The sequence below is a fragment of the Micromys minutus genome (genome assembly GCF_963924665.1).
Source record: "Micromys minutus genome assembly, chromosome: 2".
NCBI classification, from domain to species: domain Eukaryota; kingdom Metazoa; phylum Chordata; class Mammalia; order Rodentia; family Muridae; genus Micromys; species Micromys minutus.
In genome coordinates, this window is record NC_137971.1 from 20,221,423 (window position 1) to 20,244,294 (window position 22,872).

The 22,872-nt window shown below is 44.5% G+C and overlaps 1 protein-coding gene across 46 annotated transcripts in view; it reads left to right on the forward strand.

Moving 5' to 3' along the window:
- Window positions 1-22,872, forward strand: part of SORBS1 (sorbin and SH3 domain containing 1) — a 217,814-nt gene that overhangs the window by 83,402 nt on the left and 111,540 nt on the right. For all 46 annotated transcript variants that reach the window (XM_080912808.1, XM_080912798.1, XM_080912804.1 and 43 more), the window contains exon 3: window positions 22,003-22,056. In XM_080912808.1, coding sequence (XP_080768934.1) covers window positions 22,047-22,056 — 10 coding nt within the window. In that variant the 5' untranslated portion in view covers window positions 22,003-22,046. The remainder of the gene's footprint in view (window positions 1-22,002; window positions 22,057-22,872) is intronic.

Genomic DNA, 22,872 nt, shown 5'->3' on the forward strand with positions numbered 1-22,872 from the left:
ATGTTTAAGTCCTGAGGTCCATCCAGGGAGGGTTTAGCAGTGGGAGCAGAATGCATGGAGGGACAAACTGTTCATCCGGTGCCTCAGCGGACTGGAGAAGGGGGTGGGGCAGGCAGCTGGCAAAGGGCCATTATGGGATGGAGTTCTGAAGTGGGCTACGGATGCCCAGTGAAGCCTCTTTAGTCCGAGCAGGCCTTTGCTAGAAATTGATAAAGATTATTTTTTAATAAGGAATTTTATTTTATTTTTTCATTAATTCATTCACCGTGCGTACACACACACACACACACACACACACACATACGCTTGCATGTGGAAGATGGAGGAAAGCTTAAAGTCCGTTTTCTCCTTTCACCTTATGGGCTCTGGAGGTCAAACTGCAGTCATCAGGTGAGATTCCAGAGTATATGAGTACTTCGTTTCTCTAACTCTTAAGAAAATTTCCGTAGTACTTCTGTGGGGTCCCCACATTGGTTTGAATTTGGGTTGGTCTTTAGTACTCAATAACAGTTCTCACACAGAAATACTTTCCATACCAAGAATTAAAAAAAAAGAAAAAGATAAAACACCTCTTAGAGATTGTGCACAAGACCTGCCTCTGAAAACATCTGCTAAGAATAACAAGTTGTTTGGAAGACTGTGATTGTCAGATGGACCCCCACCTCGCCGTCCACAGGGAGTCTTGGAGTAAACCTTTATTTCCTGTTGCTTCCACACAGCAGGCCCTTCATGGAAATATTTCACATGTTTTCTCAGGCAGCAGGAAACTGAGGGGCAGAGAGGACTGAGGCCCCAGATAGGAGCAGAGCCAGTCTTTGCCCTCTCTACCCCAGGGTGCATGGGGAGCCAGTCAGCCTTGCTGCTTTGAAGCTGGACCAGTTCCTTGCCCCCCAGTGCGGAAGACTCCAGCTCTCCCCAGGCCCCACCAAGGCCCCACCTTGCCACACCTTCAGCTCTTTCAAAAGACAGACATATTTTCAAATGGTCTTACATGTCAAACAGCCCCTATCCCCCACCAACTTTCTCAAGACATCTCATAGATCAGAGAATAAAGCCAACGGGAGTTCTTAGAAACCAAAAATTCTGGTCATTGGAAATCTTTCATCTTAAATCCTTAAAAACAAAACAAAGCAAAAAAATCCCAGTTATTGTTCCAGAGAGTTTTTAAAAGTTTATTTTAAATTAGTTAAAAGAAATTATACTTAAAGGTAAACTAGATGGTACGGAGATGCTTGGCTATTAAGAGTGCTAGCTAGCTTCTTTGGCAGGAGACCCAGGTTCAAATACCAGCACCCACATGACAATTCACAACTGTGTGTAACTCCAGGTCCAGGGAATCTGACACTCCCGTGTGGCCTCTGTGAGCACCAGACACACAAGTGATGCCCAGAGATACCTGCACACAGAACAACCATAGACATAAAATACAATAATAAAATAACAACGAAAAATACATAATCTCATGAAGTAAAAGCCAGGAACAAGAACAACAACAAAAGATTAGGTTAGCAGTGTTTCCAGAGAGACAGATGGAATTAGCTGTAGAGGGGAAACTTTCCTCCTTTCTTACACAAACAAGGCCTCACCTTTCCTGTTTCTAAGGCATCGAAACCTCTAAATGGGTTAGTTGTTCAGGTACAAAAGCTCCAACTATCTGATGGGGGTTAAGGAATACCGAGGTTTACTTTCTAACTTTTTTACCTCTTCCTTTCTTCCCTTCAAGCCCTTCTATATACCTTTCCTTGCTCTCTTTCAAATTCATGGTCTCTTTTTTCATAAATAGCTGTATATATATATATATATATATATATATATATAGTACGTATGCATGTGTATGTATGTTTGATTATATGTATTATTCCTGAATGCATAAATCCAGCCTACTCAGTCTGATGTTACTGGTCTGCATGTTTTCAAAGCTGACCATGTGATGTGGGGTACCTAATTGTGCTCTTTCCAGAAGACGGTTTTTCCTCTCAGCATTCCTTTCAAATGCACTAAACATCATTTAAATTGATTGTAATCATGAACCTGGATTTTTCAAAATATAGTCAATATTTTAGTAAAATCTTATTAAAACCATGTTAAGAATTCCCAGGGCTCTGTGTTTGAAAGGGGGCAGTCGCTGAAGGTTCAACTGCAGCTAGAGGCACACCTACAGCTTCCCCTGACCCCCCAACCTTCTACAAAGCACAGCCTTTCTCTTTTCACACTGGAACTCATTGAGGAAAATCACTATAAAGTGGATAATTTTCCACAGAGCATGTTTGCAGCATTCTGTGGAAATTGGGATCTTAGCTGGGTGTGATGGTCCTTGCCTTTCATCCCTGCACCGAGGAGGCAGAGGAGAGTGGATTTCTCGAGTTTGTAGCCTCCTGATCTACAGAGCAAGCTCCAGGACAGCCAGGACCACATAGAGAGACCCTGTTTTAAAAATAAAAACTTAAAAAAAGAAAAAGAAACAAAAGAAAGGACCACTGAGATATTTAATGAGTGGTGTCAGTTTGAAGAGTGTGACATTCTAACATTTGACTTTTTGACTTTTGAGATTATTGAACTGCCTAATACAGGGTGGGAAGGAGCTTTGAGTTCAGGGTTTTCTGATCCCCCTGACCCCAGATTACACCCACAAAGAGGTGATTTTTGTTTGTTTGTTTGTTTTAAACAAGTAATCTGTGGCCTGTACTTTTTTGCATTTGTTTAAGGTGAGTTCACTGGTTGTTAAATCTGCTTTGTCACTCAGATACCCCTGTTGTCACCGGGAGGCTCTTGGGCATTGGCTACCCAGCGGGGAATCTAGTATGGTTACTCTGGTGGCTGTAAACCCAATCCATTTTTATGGGTCTGCTGGTTGTGGCTTGTCCGTTAGTTAGGGTTTGTGTCTGTTTTTATTTGTAATGTTTGCTGACTTGATTCATTCAGATGCAAAGTTCTGAAAATTATAAGGTGGGGAAAAATAATTAGTAATAAAAGAGAAGGAAACTTTGAGCCCAAGGTGGTTTGAACAAATCTGGGATATCTGAGGCAACTTGGGAGCAGCCATTACTGTCCACAGTGGTACTCTAAACTTCTCTTAGCCTACAGAAGAAAGCTAGGAAATCAGTCATTCTTTAGAAGTTGGGTTCCCCAACTAATCAGCGTCTTTCCTTATGCAGAATATCCTGTTAGTTTCTTGTTGACAGCAGGTGTTTGTATGTAGGAGATATTTACACAGAGAATATTTCCTAGCATTTGCCTTTTCCTGTAAAGTCAAACCAACATCCTATTTTATTACCCCTTTACTACACCCAAGGCACTGTGTTAAAATTCAGAAAGAATATTAGCAGCGAATAAATAATTTTTGTTCTTTTTAGGCACGCCGTTCTCCTTACCATCTGTTCTGTAAACAAAAAGGTAAAAGCTTTCTTTGAAAGGCTTTCTTCTTTGAAGAGCTCATTTGCAGTGTCTGACTCAGAGCCTCGGCTTTGATGGGCAGAACTAGAGACAGCCATGGAGAAGCTTTGTTTTATCCTGTCCAGGTCCCACACTTAACTCTGACCCTGTGGGCGGGCTTCCCCGGTCTGACTACTCAGAATGCTTTCTCATAAATGCAGTGAGAATGTCAAGTGAGGCCATTCCTCACGTGTTTCCGAACAAAAACCTGGTTATGATTTTTATTGGATAATTTCACTTTGTGACTGCTGGAGTCTTTCCACTTAAGTGGCTCTGACTCCTGAGAGTTTCCAGTATCCCGTAGAGCTGGAAAATCCAAAATCGGAAACACTGATGGTTCTAGAGTTCTACAGTGAGTGAAGAAAATGTCAGGATGTGCAGAGTTCCAGGGCCCATCCTCAGGAAGGGATGCCTCCTTTGAGGGTAGAGTAAATGCTATTGAAGCTTTCACATACATGGGACACAGACAGCAAGTGTCCAAGTCACAGCTGCCGTTCCCAAGCACTTGCAGCACCTCTCTGTCTGAGTACTTTACCAGCATTGTCCTCACCACGCCTGGAGCTGCCACCTCCGCGGAGGCCTGAGGTGCTGTCATTCTCCAGAGGGAGAAACGAGACTTTGCTCCAAGCTGCACTGGCAGAAGGGAGCAGGGCCGATTGGAAACCATATTCTTTTCATCTTTTTAAAACTGAAGTTTTACTCATTATGTTGTGAGCGTGCATGTGACTGCTATGTGTGTGAGTGCACGAGGCAAACTTTCGAGTGTCAGTGATACACCTGTATAGTGGGATCTGGGCTAGGGGCTGGGGTGGGGGTGGGAATTGAACTCGGGTTAGGAGTGTGCCACAAATGCTTTTACTGTTATAGAAATGATATGCCTTTCCAAAAGCTCTGAAGAGTGCTTGTCCAGCTCAGGCTGACAGTGCTCAAAGAGGAGCCGGCCTTGAATAGGTTTTACTGATTCATATGGACCTCAGGTTTGTGCATTTTATGTACACCCGTTACCATCCCCTCCGCCAGCCCCATCCCAATATCTGTGCCAGAGGTAAGAAGACCTCAGTGTTTATGGGAACTGGGAACATCTTTGCCACTAGAATTGACAAGAGCCAAGTTAAAGGAGAAAGCCAGCTAGACTTGAGGTGCCTAGTAGACTTAGGGTACCTGGTAGACTTGGCGTGCCTGGTAGACTTAGGGTGCCTGGTAGACTTGGGGTGCCTGGTAGACTTAGGGTACCTGGTAGACTTGGGGTGCCTGACATGAGAAGGTGACTCCAGTGGTGAACTAAACACATTTTTTAAAATGTCTAGTTTTTTACAAAGCTTTGAGTTTGTACTTTCTCTCTTTCTTCCCCTTCTTTCTCCTTATCTCTCCTTCCTTCTTTTTTCCCCCTCCAAAACAGGGTTTCTCTGTAGACCAGGCTTGTCTTGAACTCAGAGATCCATCTGCCTCTGCTTCCCAAGTGTTCCCACACACCTTATTTCTATTTTATCATTTTATCTTATTTGTTTGTTTGTTTTTAACTATTTTACTTTCATCTGATGCCCTCATTTGGGGATTTCCACCTTTCCAGTTTTAGAATCTGCTGTGAGGGGCCTTAGGGCGGCCTGTGTAAAGAAGCCTTCACTAGTCTCGTTTCTTGGCCTGGTTGACAGGGTTCACTCCGAGCTGCTCACAGGCTGCTTTAGAAGCTTCTGTTTGCTGTTGTTCTCCGAGACCATCACATGGCTTTAAAAATAAATATCGGCGACTTGCCATTAAGCAACCTCTGAGCCTCAGATAGTAGGCCTGTCAAGGACAGTGTGTGTGACCCCCGAGTGCAGGCTGTGGTGGCATGCAGAGACTCCTAGGAACTGTATACTTGCGTCCAATAGTTTGTTTAGAACATTCTCCAAGTCACCGTTCAAACAAATGCCACAGGGAGGACTTTGAAAACAAATAGAAGGTCCCGAAATATAGTGTGTGTGAGGCTCGGCCTTGGAATTCAAGGAAGGACTTCGGTTCTTGGGTTAAGGTCATACAAACAGGAATCCACGGTTCTATAGCATGTCCCCAAAAAGTCAGTCACTCCTTTTTTTTTTTTTTAATTGATGGTGACAGTTCCCACACCAAAGAGTTTTCAGGATTAATAAGCTGGTCTTTGAAGTGTGTCTAGCTCTCAATGATAACAGGACTTTCCTCATTAGCAATAAGTCAAGGACAGCAGATTTGGGCAGTTGAGAAGAAGAGAGAAGCACAGCTTGAAACTGTGCGGCTCCTGCACAGAGGGAAAAGTATTTTGTGCTGCGGAGTTGTGAGGAGTTTGCAGAAGTCTCTGTCAGAGGCGCGTTCACCAGGGAGTGAAATGCTATTCCCAGAAAGTTGCTCTTAGTTTCTCTAAGACCAGGGAGCAACCTGGTCTACGTAGGTGAGTTCTGGGTCAAGCAGAACTACAAGTGAGGCCTTGTATGAAAAAATAAACACACTTTTCTGAAGTTGGGGAAACCTAAGAAAGAAAGGAAGGAAGGAAGGAAGGAAGGAAGGAAGGAAGGAAGGAAGAAAGGAAGGAAGGAAGGAAGGAAGGAAGGAAGGAAGGGAAGGAAGGAAGAAAGAAAGAAAGAAAGAAAAAAGCATGAATCATTAGAACCTTATTTCAAAAGCTTCATAGCAAGAGAAATATTTAAGAGGAAATTCCATACATACATTATTATCACGGCCAGATAATGTAACAAATTATAGTAAAATCATATGAGGTATGTCGGGGAAGTGACACCGTGTCTTTTATTTAATTAACTTAGTGTGTGCCTATATCCATTTCTTCTGTAGCTTGTACAGTACAAAAAAAAAAAAAAAAAAAAAAAATGAAACCTGTTTGAAATGGAAAAGGGTTTCTTTACTTTAAAAGGTAAAGAAACACTTGAACAATCTCTTTAAATTGTTTTGTCTTGTTTTAAAGTCTTTGCCAAAAGACATTTTATTGTTACTGAGCGACCGTCACTGCGCGCAATAAAGACAACTGGTGTGCTCTGGAGCTTTGAGAGCCGGATGCGGCACGAGGTCCTCGCCCTCGCCGAGAGGCTGTTGGTTCTCATGGCTGATGGAGAAGAGCAGGTTTTCTTTAAGAGGGCTTACCGTGCTCCAGTGGATGGCCACACACCCAGGAGTATCTTGGGCAGTGCAAATTGGAACCAGTGATTTAAAAAAACAAGGTCACAAAATTGGGATGAGCAGGAAAGCGGGGTGACTCTGTGAGGAGATAGGGGAGGCTGGCAGATGTGATCTGGATGTATTGTGTGAAGGTTTCAAGGAACCAACAAAGGAAAGGGGTTTGATGCAGTGTGAAATTGGCTCTCACACTCTGATAGGATTGTATGTTAGGAATAAATGGGGAGTTAGAAATACTTTTGTGAAAAAGTAAAACACATGCTTGTTACGTTGTTCAGGTTTTGGCCACTGTGGAGTATGGGAAATGGCTTTACATTTAGAGCCCATTTGAATCCTTTATTTCTCCCAAACATCCAGCTGAGCTATGGTGAGATAAGAAATGTATGTCCTTTTTTCCCATTTGTAACCCAGCGCCAGGCCGCTTGCAGATGGGGACAGCGGTCATGACTAGCAGGCCGGTGAGTGGGTCTGCACTCACACAGTGCTTTGTTCAATGGGAACATTTCACAGGAGGAGGAAAAATCTGCTTCCTTGCTTAAATACAAGCAGTACAAATTATAAACACTATGATAATAGATGGAACAAATTCCTCAACATCTTCAGCTCTGTGTGATGGTTTGGGCGTTGCTATTGAATGATTGTGTGGTTTATACTTGTGTTGGTCAGTGTTTCTATAGCCTTAGAACAGAGCTTGCAGGGCTCCACAGGGCTCCTCAGGGCTCCACAGGGCTCCACAGGGCTCCACAGGGCTCCACAGGGCTCCACAGGGCTCCACAGGGCTCCTCAGGGCTCCACAGGGCTCCACAGGGCTCCTCAGTCAACCGTCTGGGAGCAGATCTTACAAGGGTTTTAGAGCAGACTTTTCCTCAGCACACAGTGTGAGCTGTTACTGTTTCTGAACCCTGTGGTACATCAGCAAAAGATGCAGATTAACTTGCTTTCTAACTGGAAATGGTTTTTAAATCTAAAGAATTCAAATTTATGCTGCAAATTGAGAGCAAAGCTGACTTATTTTGAGCCCAGGATTTTACTAATATTTGAAGTTCAAGGCATTGTATAATGTGTCTTCAATTTGAGCAATAAAATTGATTTTTTTTAAATTTAAAAATGTAGTGGAAGGGCACAGTTAGAAGAGTTTAAAAATACTGTTGTTTTTCTGAATTCTGTAATTCATCAAGTAGCAATTTAAAATACATTTTTTATTGTCTGTAAGAAAACGCTTGTATTTGAGAAATCACTATTAAGATGCTTGTGAATTTATAAAACAACAGATGTGGCGGGGATTGCTAACTTTGGAGGGATGGTTGAAGACAGAGACTCAGTGTTTTAGCAAGGTTTACCAAGTGTCTCTTTGTTATAACTTCAGTGCTGAAATCAAAGTCAAAGAGGGAAATTGGAATCTGCTCTTAAAAAAAAAAATGTTTTGTTGATTCTTAGTGTCACATCATGTTTTGTGTAAAGATATTATTGGGATTTGTTGTTGCTGTTGTTGGCTATTTATTTACATATGCATTTATTTATTTTTACACACACACACACACACACACACACACACACACACACACACACACACAATGCCTGTCTAAGATGTTATAGTTATCTTTATCTTTAAGAAACAACAAGAAGAATGGGCAGTGGTGACTCATGCCTTTAATCCCAGCACTCAGAGGTAGATCTCCGACTTCGAGGCCAGCTTTGAACAGAATGAGTTCCAGGACAGCCAAGGCTACACAGAAAATCCTGTCTCCAAAAACCAAACAAAGAAACAGTGACAAAAAAAAAATTCACAATGTGGATATGAGAAAATCTATCACTTTAACTTTGACTCAAAAACAAACAAAAGACGATTTCATATGATGTATCTTCGATTAAATGAAATTCCCCACCCCCCTTTTAAAGCCAGGATCTATGTAGCTTAGGCTGGCTTTGAACATGCTGCCTTTCTGCCTCTTGTCCCAAATCCTGGGATTATAGGCGTGAGCCATCATGCCAACTTGAATGGGAGGTGGTGATGGTTGGTTGGTTGGTTTGGGGATGGAACCAGGAGCTGGTGGATCTGAGAGATGCGCTTCACGGTTGAACTCCACCCCAGCCCTGTAACGTCCTAGTGTCAGGTGTGTAGGTTTCACGGACAGGAAGTGAGTGAAATGAGGCTTAGATGAAACTTACAACCTTGATTTGTGAGTCGTCTGATACGTATCTAAATCTTTATAAGTGTGGGCAAAATACATGGTCTACTTGAAACAGAAATTTTATGTAACTCATCATCATGTAAATAGATATCAGTAACAAAGGAAATACATATTGGTAAAAAAAAAATCTAATTTTGGTAACTTAATACTTGGCCTCAGCCCCGCCCCCATCGGTATTCTCTAGGCCAGAGCTGACATTGATCCACTTCTCTTACTAGTTTCATTTGTCTTTGCCCTCCCTCCCCCACCACTTCCTCCTCCTCTAATGACCACCGGTAGAGGGGAGCAGTAGGAACCCCCAACATGTCCTCTGTGTCTTGCTAGATGACATTTCTGCTTCTAAGCTGGAGAGGCCTACTCTGGGGCGACATCCTTATCTTCCTGACAGTTGCCTTCCAGCCCCGAGATCTGAGTTCCCATGACCCAGGCACTCTGTTTATTTTCTTAGCTAGGAATTTCCAGAGCCGCAGCTGGGGTGCCCTTTGCCTTCCCGGCAGCTGGCTTCATTTGGAATTTAATGAGCTTCTAAGTCCAGTGGCCAAAGAAGGGTTTCCCTCACTGGAAGGACTCTTGACACCTTTTCCTGTTAAGTAAGTAATTACCAGGGGCTGGGTAGCTCCAGGAAGGGGCCTTCCCAGCCTTCTCCCCTCTCTCTGGTTAGGGTCTAGGGCACAATTCCCAGCCTTCTTGCCCTGTTCTTTTTTAGTTTTGGGGTAACCATTAGTTAAGAAGGAATATATTTTAAATCCTTGGTATTTTTTTTAGTTCCATGTGCACTGGGGACAGTTAAGCAAGCCTGTTGGTGAACTCTGCGTTTCTGGTCTGGATTTCCATTTCCCATCGTGTCTGATTCTCTGGATTTAAGTTTGCCGCTCAAGCAATACAGCTGTGACTTTGGCAGGTGGGGCTTCAAGTGCTTCATTACCACGCCGAGAGCTCAAATATTCCTCATTTCTGCTCTTATTGAGGGCTTTCAGCATGCTTTAGAGCCACTCCTCCATTATAATTTTTACAAATTTATTGAGGAGCTTGGTTTTGCACTGTCTGGAGGAAGCAGAAGGAAATCCACAATTGTAGGCTTCTGAAGCTGGGTTCCTTTGGCCACATGAAACCTTCCTAAAAACAGAGCTTGGTGGCTTGATGTTCCTCTCAGCCCCGATCGAAATCACTGATTAATCTTTGTCACTGATGGCCAAGGACTTTGCTGTCTTGTAACCTACAGACTGTACTAGTATGGGTCCCGGTAGAGTCGCCACAAGGTCAGAGTTAAATGTTCTCTGCCTGCGGCAAGAAACCCTTCATTCCTGGCAGTGGTTTTTCCTTCTTCATGCTGAACCCAGAGGGTCGATGTTACAGTTAAACAGTGACTAAAGAAGCATTTCATTAACCAGACTTTCCGATCATCTCCAACTCTGTTCTACTTTGGGAGTTAAGAGGGAGACGAGAGGAAAATGAACCAATCATGTCAGCATGCTCACGTGTACGAAGCGCTTCCTGTATACCCAGCACTGTACTGTGCGGACATAGGTCCTCAAGTCCCTGTAACAGGAGCCTGGTGCTGTTTTACCCACTCGGCATGTCGGGACACAGAGGCTCACAGTGGTAGCAGAACCAGTGGGAAGCACTTAGAACTCTTGTGTGCTGGTTAGAGTCCGTGTGGAGAAGGTAACTGTTCTCTACTGAAGAGCTCTCATCCCCACCTCTGCTGTCTTCTGCAGCTAACCAGTTCTCATCTGGTATCTTTTGAGTGTGTGTTCTGCCTGCCTGCCTGCCTGTCTGTCTCTGTCTGTCTCTGTTTTCTCTGTCTCTGTTTCTCTGTGTAAGCTAGAGGCTAACATCTGTTGTCTTAATTCTTTCTCCACCTTTTTTTTTTTACCATTTTTAAAAATTTTACTATTTTTTTAAAAATTATTTTTAAATTATATACAGGTGCGTCTGACCTCATGCGAGTTCGTGTACATGAGCGCAGGTGCCCTTGACGAGCAGAGGCTTCAAATGCCCTGGAACTGGAGTTGGAGAGGGTTGTGAGGTTGTGAGCTGCCTGACGTGGTGCTGGGAACTGAGTTCAGACCCTGTGGAAGAACAGTGAGTGCTCTTAGTCACTGAGCCCTTTTTCCAGCTGTCTCCACTTTACTTTTGAGAGAGGATCTCTTACTTGCCTTATATTTTGAGATATAAGGCAAGCCTCGGGGATCCTCATGTCTGTCTCCGTAGCCCCAGGTTAGAGACGAGCACTGACACTCCTGGTTTTGATGTGAGTGTTGGAGATCTGAAGCTTGTACACTGATAGGGCTGCATGTAGCCCAGGCTGGCCCTGTACTTGGTGTGTATGTAGGAATGACCTTGTACTTCTGACTTCCATATTTTTATCCCCCCAAATACTGGGATTAAAGCTGTGTGCCACCACACCCAGCTTTGTCCAGTTTCTCATGTTTATATCAGGCGTGAGTTGTGAAGACTGGATCACTTGGGGTTAAGAGCCATTCTCGTTAACATTTATTAACTTTAGAACGAGCCTGTCCTAAACATCTAACTCTGTCAGCTTTTGTTCTGTTTGCAGTTTTTCTACTTAGCCTCTTTGAGGTCCACAGGGTTGTCAACACCTTTTTAGTTCCTGGTAATTTTCTTGTCAGCCGTCAAGCAGTTGGGCAGAGGGGAGAAAGAGCCTCCCTATGGGCCGCAGATGCAGAATGATATTTAGGGAGGACGCTTAGTTGATCAAATTCCCTCTGAATGGCAGTTTTTGCTACCAGCAAGCACACACACACACACACACACACACACACACACACAAAGGACAAAGGACAAATGTAGAAATTGCCACTGTGGTTGCTGTAATCAAAGTTTCTGTGCAGCTTTTCAAAGCCAGATTCCTGGAAGCTTCCTTCCTGGGCAGCAAATGCTTATTATATCTTGGGAATTGTCACGTGCACCTCAGGGCATTGGTGCGCCCTTCTGCCCCCATGCTGTGGTACATTCTGCATACTTCTCGGCAACAGAGTCTTGGATCAGGGAGCTTCTGGGGTATTCATCTTCAGTTTAGTGGCCTGATAGAATGCCACTCCGTAGTGTTCCAGGCCATTTTGTGATGTCTGTGTTTTTGCATGGTCTTCAGTACTGCTCCTTCCTTCCCTGTGCTCTGCGTATCTGAGTGCTCTATCTGCGTGTTCACCTACATGCCAGAAGAGGGCGTCAGATCATAGATGGTTGTGAGCCACCATGTGGTTGGTGGGAATCAAACTCAGGACCTCTGGAAGAGGAGACAGTGCTTTTAATGGCTGAGCCATCTCTCCAGTCCCTGAGAATAGCTTCTTAAGACCAGAAGGAGTAGAAGGCAAGTTTATCGCCAAATTAGGCAGTGCTTGCCTGGAGCATATGTAAGCTACTTCGCTTGTTAGTTAATTCGCTTGGAAGTTAATTCACAGAGTGAATTGTATTAGGAGATGGCAGGGCATGCTACCTCATAAGGAGTAGAGAGGAGAGTCAGCTGTGGGGGAGGGGGGACGCCAGGGATGGAGACCTCTGAACTGTACCGAGACTATCTTTTCTCTCTTCCCACCTAGAATACCTCCTCTCTGAGGGCAGGCCCTACATCTAATTTTGGTTGACAAGACTGACCAACCTCTGAATGCTGTGGATAAAATGTCCTGAAGTAATCCATCTGTGTGTGCTTGGAACAGTCTGTGGAGGAGGAATGTCTTAGGCAGACACTGTTTTACAACCTTAAACTTATTTATTTAACTTATATGTTTACATTTTTATGTGAATGAATATTTTACCTGTGTGAATGTATATGTACCGTGCATATGCTTGGTGCCCACAGACGTTAGAAGAGGGCTTTGGATCCTTTAGACCTGGAGTCATGGATGGTTGTGAGCCACCATGTGGGTGTTGGAGATTAAACCAGGTCCTCTGCAAATGCTCTTAATTGCTAAGCCATCTTTCCAAACTCGTCATTTTTACTCTCCGTCTGGTCTTGTTACGGTTGCTGAGGCTCAGCTTTTCCATTGTAAGGAGGTGTTTGAGGATTAGAAATGTCGTATGTAAAGCAGCTGGTACCCAGCCAGCTTTGGGGAAATGCAGATAGTCCATCTGTTTGTTTAGTAGTGTGAGTGCGGGGACTTCTCATGAGTGTACCATGTGTAATGCTTTGGTTTCTTGAGACATGCCCTTCCGAGAGGAGTTACCCAGGGCTTTGCATGGGAAGGTCAAGGGACTTGATTCCTTTGATAACTACCACAGTTGGTAAAGTCTGGTTTGGGGGGCAGATAGTAGTAGTAACATCCGTCTCAGGAGGAGGGCTTGTAACCAGCTGTCTGTCCCAACAATGAACACAGGATTAGAAAGGCCAGCCTGCTGCCTTCTCTGTCAGAATACTTCTCCTGGTTCCCTATCGTTAACATGTAAATGCACACTTTAAAATTTAACCAAGAGAAGGGCAACTTATTAAATGAGGTATTATTAATTTCTTCTTCTACGTCCCTAAAATGAAGCATACCGATTAAGGAGTTTTCTAACTTAAACAGCCCCGGCCAGATTTGGCTCAAATCTATTTCTCCTGGCTCTGGTTAGCTTCCAGCAGCTGACAAGCGCCACATGAATCTGGAGTAAGAGTGGACCTCAGATACCAAAAAGCCAGTCATGCTCCCAGAAACCGGGATGTTGTTTTTGTCGTATATTAATGTCACATATTAAGGTATTAATGCTATCACATGCTATTTCCAGTAGTCCAGTTTAAGAGACATGCTCTGGGTCATTGTTTGCTGTAGTGAATGCTTTGAAGACTTTACTCTTAAAGAAAACCTAACCTCAGGAACTCACATTATCTTAGCAGATGCTTGGATGCAGTTTTGATATCTGATTGTTTAAAACAAAAACAAACAAACAAACAAACAAAAAACCAACCCAGGCTAACATTAATAAAAAGGAAGGAATTAGAGAGAAGTAGCTAATGTAATTCTCTGTGCACAGTCCTAGTGGGGTAGCCCTATGGTTACCACAGTTAGGCACTAATGATCCTTGGCCTCATACTGGGAGTTTGGGGTTATTGATTTGAGGCCTATGTGTACATGTTCCACTTCAGTTATTAAGCAAATACCACTGAGAAGAGAGGTGTTCTCGGAGAAGATAATGTTTTCAGTGTTCTGTGTTGACTTTGGGGTAGGTGTCAGTATACCTTCAGTGACATTTGAAAACTTAAGGAGAACAAGCAAATCCTGGATAAGTCCGTTTTATGAATTGAGACATTTAGGTTATATATTTGCAGAAGACACAACATCCTTTTAGTGAATGGAGCCTGTGTTCTCTCATTCCTGAGCATGACATGGCCTGCACTGTAGAAGTCTGTGTTACATAGGATGTGGTGAGCCAGGGGCCTCAGGGAACTCATAGCATGTGAGGAAGGCGGAGTGGGAACTGTGTGGACTGTCTGTTAGAGCTGACAGCCCTGCTGTGTGGGAGACCCAGCCTTCTTCCCTTCCTGGATGCCAGCAGGCCCCTGTTGACAGGCTTTTTTAGGTCTGCTGTTCAGCCCCACACAGCACTCACTGTTTAATGTCATTTACCTGTGTGTGGCCCGTGGCCCAGCCTGGACTCTGCTGGGAATTGAAGGTGAACGCATTGGTGATTTCTCAATGGGTTCACATTGTGTAGTGACCCTTCAGAGAGAGTGTGGTAGCTCTGTCATGGGCCTGCCCTTATTTTAAGACTCTGTATAAATCTTTGTAATGATGCTTTACTTTTATCTAATGAGTTTGGGAATCTGCCCTGTTTTGAATTCTCTAGATTGTCTTAAGGGAAGAGCTCCAAATTCACTGGATGCCACAGTCTGACAGTTTTGTTTGGGTTCTGTAGACAGGACCATATTTGGGAAACACAAATGGGCCAGTTTTCACTTTTAGGGCTTGTCTTGGTTAACAGTGCATGTTTAAGAACCTTTGTATGCCCAGAGATGCACATACAAAGAGATTGTGAAGTAGCTAAGGGTTCTGGAATGCTAAGGCAGAGGAGCAGGAAATTGGCAGGGGGTAAGGTTAGTGTCTAAGGGAGGGACTATGTGCATTTTTACCTGGCAGTCCCTTTAACCCCTTTAAATTAAATACTAGGTACAGTTGCTTCTTTAGGAAATCTGGCAGAACCTTTGAGTCACTCCGTGTCCCCTGGATCCTCATTAGGAGTTACAGTGGAGTGGCCTGGCCTCACAAGCAAAAGCAGTAGATATGATTAATGTTAGAATTCTGCACATCAGTCACCGCTGTTATTCCAGTGGGAAAGTGCACCATGTGGAATTCTTTCTCTTAGACAAGAGTATTAGTGACTTTTTTTTTTAGCTTGTATGCTAGAATTTTCTCTCAAAAGTTCTAAAGATTACAGACATCAAATATGAGCTGAAGAAATTTACTTTTAATAAAATGGGGGCTTTTTACAGGTTCAACATCCCTGCTCTTAAAGCCCTAAATTGGAAATGCTCTAAAACCCCAAACTCTTTGACTGCCAGAGTGATGTCACAAGAACCCATACTTGGTCTTGTGATGGATTGGAGGCAAATACTGAAAGGAACAGAGTTGTGTTTTGGGCTATGGGCATTAGGTGTGATGAAACACAGGTGAATTTCATGTAGATCTTAGATCCTCCCTTATTTCATTTTTATGCATATACTAGAAAGCCCAAAATGTAAAAATAGTTTCACACATTTCAGGAAATTTTGCTGTGAGTCTACTGGGCAGAGGGGATCTCAAATAAGAAATTGCCTCCCTCAGATTAGCCTATGAGAAAGTCTGTGGGGCATTGTCATGATTTCTTATTGATGCAGGAGGGCCTAGCCAGCTGTACGCAGTGCCAATTCTAGGCTGGTGGGTCTTGAAGGCTTGGAAATGATCTATCTTTGTCAAGTATGCTACACATAGAGTTAGAGTATGTGGAGCACATAGGGCGAGATGGAGCACATGGGGGAGGTGGAGCATGTAGGGGGAGGTGGAGCACCTGGGGAGGTGGAGCACCTGGGGGGGTGGAGCACCTGGGGGAGGTGGAGCACCTGGGGGAGGTGGAGCACCTGGGGGGTGGAGCATCTGGGGGAGGTGGAGCACCTAGGGGGGTGGAGCACCTGGGGGAGGTGGAGCACCTGGGGGAGGTGGAGCACCTGGGGGGTGGAGCACCTAGTGGGAGGTAGGACCTCAATCTTTGGACTGTGCTGTTCTAAGTCCCATGGCGTCTTAAGATCATTGTTTTCTTACCACTGTGACATTTGGGGTAGCTTTAAAAATAATGCAGTTGGTTCATTGAAATCTTTCGTGTTTTATTCATTCTTTGATTCAACCCCAGTCACACTTCATCTAGACTGTGACCAAAAGAGGTGTCTGATGTTATCGTGTCTTCTAGGCACACCTCTTGTCCTACGTCTTGGGATGGTCTTAGAGGCAAGAGTGGAGCCGGGCATGTCCTCATACATAGTGCTTGCTGGAGGAACAGTGTTTTAGATCAGTGGACTTTGCTGACAAATGGCTTTCCTTTTTGTGCTTCCTGACTAACTTGGGGTAAGAGGGGCCCTCGTTGGACTCAGATCCAGGAGTTCTTTCTTGCTCAACTCAGCACGCATGGCACTTGTGAGGTAGAACTCAAGATCAGAGTGGTAGGTATGAGGATACCTGGGCAAGGAAAATGAAGAATTAGGAAGAGCAGCTCTGCCAGGTCTGGTGGTGGAGGGGACACTGAGGAAGGAGAGAGGTAGGTGCTGTTAGACACGCTCTCAAGGGACAGATTGTTCCCTCGCCAGTGCTATTGGATGCTGGGTCTTCTTCAGGCTTCATACTTGATGTTAAGGAACAGGCATGAATACTGCCCCCCGCACCCCCTAGTCAGCCAGGTGAGCTCTGTCTGGTGGGCTTCGTGTAAGGCATCAGAGACAGGGTGGAAGGGAGACTTAAAATACAACCACATCTCAGTATTTATGCCCAAGCAGTGAAGGCGTGGATCAAATTCCAGGCTTGTGAACTCTGTATTTTGCAGCCACAGACCTCTTTTATCAGAGGAAAGCTCAGGAAGTAGAAGCTAATGAAACAGCTAAAGGCAGAGTTGCCCTGGTCGAAATGACAGGTGGGGAGTGGGTGGCTGAGAGCCTACCCAGTGGCCTGGGGGCTCATGCAAGTTGAAAAACTATGAAAATGGGCCAGAGGGCCTGCAATCGTCTTGTTCTGACACTCCCAGTGAACCCTGAAGGAAATGGATGTGGTGCAGGAAAGGAGTAAGGACAGCTCACGACCCTGTGGCCCTGAGCTCCTCTGAAGGTCCACAGAAGCTGAGTTCTTCCAGGAGGGTCCTTATTACCCACTCAGAGTAAGTTTTGTTGTTGACACTCAGGAGTCAGAATGTGGTTGTAGGGAGGAAGAAGGAGTTAGCTGACTTAACTGTCCATAGACCTGAGCAGCTGTCTAGCACGGAAACTCTCAGACTTGGCCGAGTGTGTTCATGGGAGACCTTTCTAAAAGCCGTTTCAGATAATTGGTTAGAAAGGAAATGGAGTTGGAGGGACTCCAGGAGGAAATGGGAAGACGTAGGGGGTGGCCTTTTGGACATGTTTTCGTAGGACTCCCTCCCTCAGAAACCACCAGCATGGTGTGTTCCAAGCCCCCAGCTGATCCTTGGGATTCCAGATAGAAGCTAATGTCGGGGCCAACCCTATCCTAGTTTCTTCCCTTTGAAAGGAAGTTTCTACATCTCAGAGTTACCCTCTCCACTTTCTGAAGAGCCTTCTGCCCGCCGTCCAATAATGCAGAGTGAAGAGAATTGACATTAGTAGCCATTGAGAAGGTGCTGTTGAGTAACTGGGGAGATGTACCTCTCTGGGAATAAACAAGTCCAGAGAAATGAGACTGGGCATTATTCTGGGCCTTTGCAAGCTGTCTGCTCCTCTCTGGGCATTGACCTAGCTGCCTGTATGTAAAGCCATCTGAGATTGGATCTCAAGGATTGAGCGTAGCTGATACTTTGTTCTGAGGGGAACTGGCTCCCCTTTAAGCAAGTGCCGCAGAGTAGAGGGGTCTTGTCTATTTGAAGGTAAGACTCTACTGGTAGGTCTTTCGGCTGAGTGGACACAGGTACAAGCTTCATGACTGTTGATAGTCTTGTCTTAGGTTGGGAACTGAGGAGTCATGAAGATAAAACACCGTGGTACTGAAGAGAGACTGGGGTGTGCTGTGCCAGAGGCTAACTGAGCCTCCTCCTCTGGTAAGGTTTCCTTTCTACAAATTTGGTTTCTCCAGCTTGGTATCTCCACACTGTCCACGGAAAGGGCCTTTTCTTCTTAGCAAATAGCTCGTATTTAGTTATCTGGTCTTGTTTCAGCTGGAAGCATGGGTGGGACTTCTGATTTCTAGCAGATGATTCATCCTTTGTCATCGAAGCTCGTCTAAGAATGACAGGATCTTAGAAGTAGAGAGGCCCTTGTGGAACTGCTGATCTGGATCGCCGTAGTTCTTAACTGTGGCTGGTTCACATCTTGTTCTTGGGTGGAATGTCTGTGTTGATGCTGTGCTGTGTTGCCCAAGTATGGTAGGGCCAGCAGCTCTAGGTGTAGGCCTGTCTCTCCCCGGCCCACCCAAGCTGGGACATGCTAGGTTCCTGCAACCACAGGACAGCAATGACCATCTGCAGTTCATTGGTTTTGCCACTAGGTGGAGTCCGTTTTCTCAGGCTTTTGGCCTGGGAAAGGGCTTATGGGAGATTTTGAAGCTGTGCCAGTATTTGTTCAACCACATTGTGTTTTAGAGCATGGTGTAACAGTAAGTTTTAACAGCTAAGTGTCGGAGGGTTTGCGTGTATGTCTGCTTGTGTCTTTGTGTATATGCTTGAGTATACATGAGGTCAGAGGTCAATGCAAGGAACCTATTTTAATCACTTCCCTACCCTGTTTTTGAGACAGTGTCTCTCACTGACCCTGAGCTTACTAGTAAGTTGGCTAGTCTAGTTGGCCAGCAAGCCTCAGGGCTCTTCCTCCTGTCCTGACCTCTCCATCACTGGAGTTACGGACGCCTTGCATTTTATGTTGTGCTGTGGAGCCGCACTTTGGTTCCCGGGTTAGAAGGCCAGTGCTTTGCTGGCTGAGCCTTTCTCCACAGTGCGAGTATCAGAGGCTTGTTACATACAACAAACATTCCAGTTCTATGTCTGATGTAATTAATATCTTTATTCTTCTGAAAGAAACCCCGACAACAGAGAGCAGCGAACTCTTGCCTAGTGCTCAGCCTGCTGTCTCCATTCTGTCCCCTCCAGCAAAGGTGCCATCAACAGTGGGTGGGTCCCCTCCCCCCAGTGAGGGTAATTAACATGCTGTCCCACAGGCACACCCAGAGGCCTGTGGTTCTCAGCTCTGTCCAGCTGATGATTCACAGTAACCTCACACTTGTGACATTTTGTGCCTATGATGTCCTTTGGTCTCATTTACTGCAATTCCTAGTATCTTTCTTGACCCTTATCTCTGGTCCCCTGGCTCCTTCCAATTGTACTTTTACATGTTTTCTTGAAAAAAACAAAACAACAAAAAACAAACTAAACTCTTCGTATGGAACATATATGTATTTGGTGTGGTTTATTTCACTTAGTAGGATCTCTGGTTTTGTTTTCCCGCAGGGGATATAATTATTCTTAGTAGCCAACTACTACTTCACGGGTAGACTTGGCCCCTCCCTCCTTCATGCACTGATGCACAACTGTGCTCCCAGAATCTGGCTCTTGTGACGAATGGCTAAAGAATGAAGATGGGGAGGTGTCTTCACCAAGCTGCTTCATGTGTAGCTCTCCCCTGGGGTCTCGGTAGGACCTCTTTAGTGGTTCCCACCGTGGCCACTGATGTCCTTCCCCATCACAGGTGTATTGCAATGTCACTGGCATTGGGCTTTGTTCTGTTGACGGTAGCTGTTTTTTTTGGGGGGTGTCATTGTCTGTCCTTCCAGTTGTGTGTCTTTGCCAGTGGGTGAGTTTCTCGAAGAAAGCGAACAGCTCCTCCCTGGTTTTGAAAACGTCTATCCGGTTCTAGTGTCTGTAACCTGCAAGTGGAGGTCTTTATGTCTTGTTGACTGTTGAAAGGTTGGACTGATCCCTTCTTCATTTTATTCTTGTACAGGTTGCTCTTTTACTGAATTGGGGATGTCTGGACCTTCTGAAATTTGCATTTGTTAAGCTGTCTTGCTTGGCATTTTTCTTTTAGAATCTGACCCTGCATTTGTAATTGAAGTTGTAGAATCTCTCACCCAAATTGACTTCTGGGTTTCATCTGTCTGCTTACTCGACCTTTCGAAGTTCTGACAATGTTGAAAACTAGACCTGGATTCTTGGTCTATCATTCACCAGCTTCAGTTCTGTAACATGGGTGCCAGGATGGAAGCTCAGAACTGAGAAAGCATGAGGCGTCTTGTGTGGGAGGAGCCAGGCGGTGCTCAAGGCCTTCCTTTTGACGCCCGTAAAACATTGGCAAGAGAAATTAGGAAGACCTAGCTAAAGGGAGAGAGGCTTTGCCCAGTAACTGGATCAAATATTGTGGAAGTATAAGTTTGCTCTTAAGTGGTTACAGAGTCTACAAAATTGCAGCTAGAAATCCAACAGACTTTTTCTTTTCCTTTCTATCCTTTGAGAAAAGAAAAAGATGAAGAATTTAAACTTCACACGAAAATGCAAAGCACCTAGCTGGGTATACCAGGACATGGAAGGTCGGGGTAAGAGGATCTCAGCAAGTTTGGGGCAGGTCATGGTTACACAATGAGCCCTCGCTGGGCCTGGCGTACAGTGTAAAATCCTATCTCAAAAATAAAACAAGACACATGAGAAATGTAAAGGGCCAAAAATGGCAAAAAAGATTTTGAAAAGGGATGAAGTAGGTTAACTTACCTTATCTGCTTTCAGGATTATGTAGGAAGTAGTAATCAAACTAGTGGGTTATTGGATAGAGATAGCTCAGTGGGTAGAATGCAGTCCAGAAGGAGAGTTACACATATGTAGCCATTGGTGTTTCAAAAGGTAGGCAAAAAGGTTACATACGGGTGGGACCATCTGTAGAAAATCCTAGAAAATAGTCGAACCATGGGGATAGTAAGTAGACAGTGGTCCCTGAGAGCTTGGTGTGACATGGGTGGCTGTAATGACATAATGACCTTTTCTGGGGATGATGGAAATACTGTAAGGTGTGACTTTGGTGGTAATTGGAGGGTCTGCCTATTTGTCAGTGTTATAGTGTGTGTGTGTGTGTGTGTGTGTGTGTGTGTGTGTGTGTGTGTTTACATATAGTCTCCCATGAGTACAAATCAGGCCCAACCCTGCTTAACTTCAGATGAGACTGGGCAGGATTAAAGTAGGTGTGGTTGTGGACAGCATACCATTTTATACATAGTGAAGACTCACTATGTGGTGAGGATGACCGTAAGCTCCCAGTCCTCCTGCACATACCTCCTTGGGATTACAGTCATACACCACTACAGCCAATTTATTTGTCAAAGTCTATTAATACAGCTTGGTTTGAGCATTGGTGTAGTTTAGAGCTTGAGTCTTTGTGCTTGATCCTCATAACCATCAAAACCAACCAAAGCAACACAGATGGATATCTTTTGTTGGAGACAAGTTATAATAAAAGGTCATACACTGTAAGCTTCCTTGTTTGGAGACCTCTTAATTCTGAGGACTGTCCACCTGAACATTGATGATAATGTCTGCCCATAAGTGAGAAGGGCAGTACCTTGGCCCCTGATTCAGGCTGCTTAGTTTCCATGATCAACCCCAGCATAGTTAGGCAAGCTCTATCACCTCCCTGTGCCTCATTCGTGAACTAACACTGGGTTGATGCTTGCTGTCATGAGTCAGATTATTTAAAGCACCGAGAACTTTTCCTGGTACATTGTGAGCCACTGTAAATATCCACAATTATGTATTAACCTCTGATGATAGCATTTCCTTTCTTTTTTGTTGTTGTTGTTTTGTTTGAACATTTACAAAGTTAATTTTCTTTTTTTTGAATTGACTTGTTGCTTGGAGAGATCTGGGATTGTATGTAAACATCGTCAGGCTGACAAAGTAAAGCAAGGAAGTTGAGTGAGAGGCCCCAAGTCCTCAGAATCTGTGAACTAGAAGCCTGGCCACGTAGCTCCCAGTTCAGCTCTGTTTGACCAAGGGTTACAGTGTTTGCATTTCTAACACTAACTGTGGGGATTTATCATGCGGCTGCCGTTCATCCGCTCCATTGTGTGCTTTTCTGCAGAGCCCTCCAGAGCTGCAGCTGGAGAAGACTTGTCTGCCACCAGCATGAGTTCTGGTAAGTCATTTTAAATCCCCCCTTTGGCTTGCCAAATCTACAAAACCGCGTGGTTCACTGAGATTTCCATATATCCTAAGGTCATCAACAGCAACGTTCCCACTTACAATGCAAATGATTTTCCACCCATGATTATGAAGAACTGTACCGTACAGTGTGTATGCCAGGTCTGCCTTTACAAGAGCCTCCTTTCCTTTCAGTGGGTTATAATTGACATACAGTGAGCTGCAGTTATTTTAAGTGTATGTTTGATTAAATTTGGCACATTTCTATACCTTAGTGGCATTTCTTAATCCAATGATTGATGTAAAGTACACAGTTTAATCATGTTTATCCCCAGATCGGGGGCTAACCCAACACTTCCTTTATCCGGCTTGCAGAACAGCTAACGTAGGCTTTTAAGAGTCAAGATCTAAATAAAAGTGTTTCAAGTATTTTTAGTCCTGGGCTGGGATGCAAAGCTTGGAGCAGGGAAGACAGAACAGGGGTCAGACCCCTGTGCAGCTGAGACTCTTCAGTGTCCAGCCTGGAGACATGTCCTTCTGGTCATTTTTTCCACCTTGGCCTCCTAGGTCTTAGATGGGGATGGGACGCAGGGGACCATGTGAGTATGTCACTCAGGATTCTTCTGATCCTGCACCCGATTGAGAATCTTTTCAGAGACCTCTATAGATTAAAAAGCTTGCTGTTTTTAGCCTGGACTTCTTCCTCACAAAGTGAGGTACGTGGTTTGCCTTGAGCCCCTTCAGAGTGTTTCTGGTGCCAAAGTAGACATGGATGCATCTCACTGACTCACTGACTCAGTTTCTTTGATTT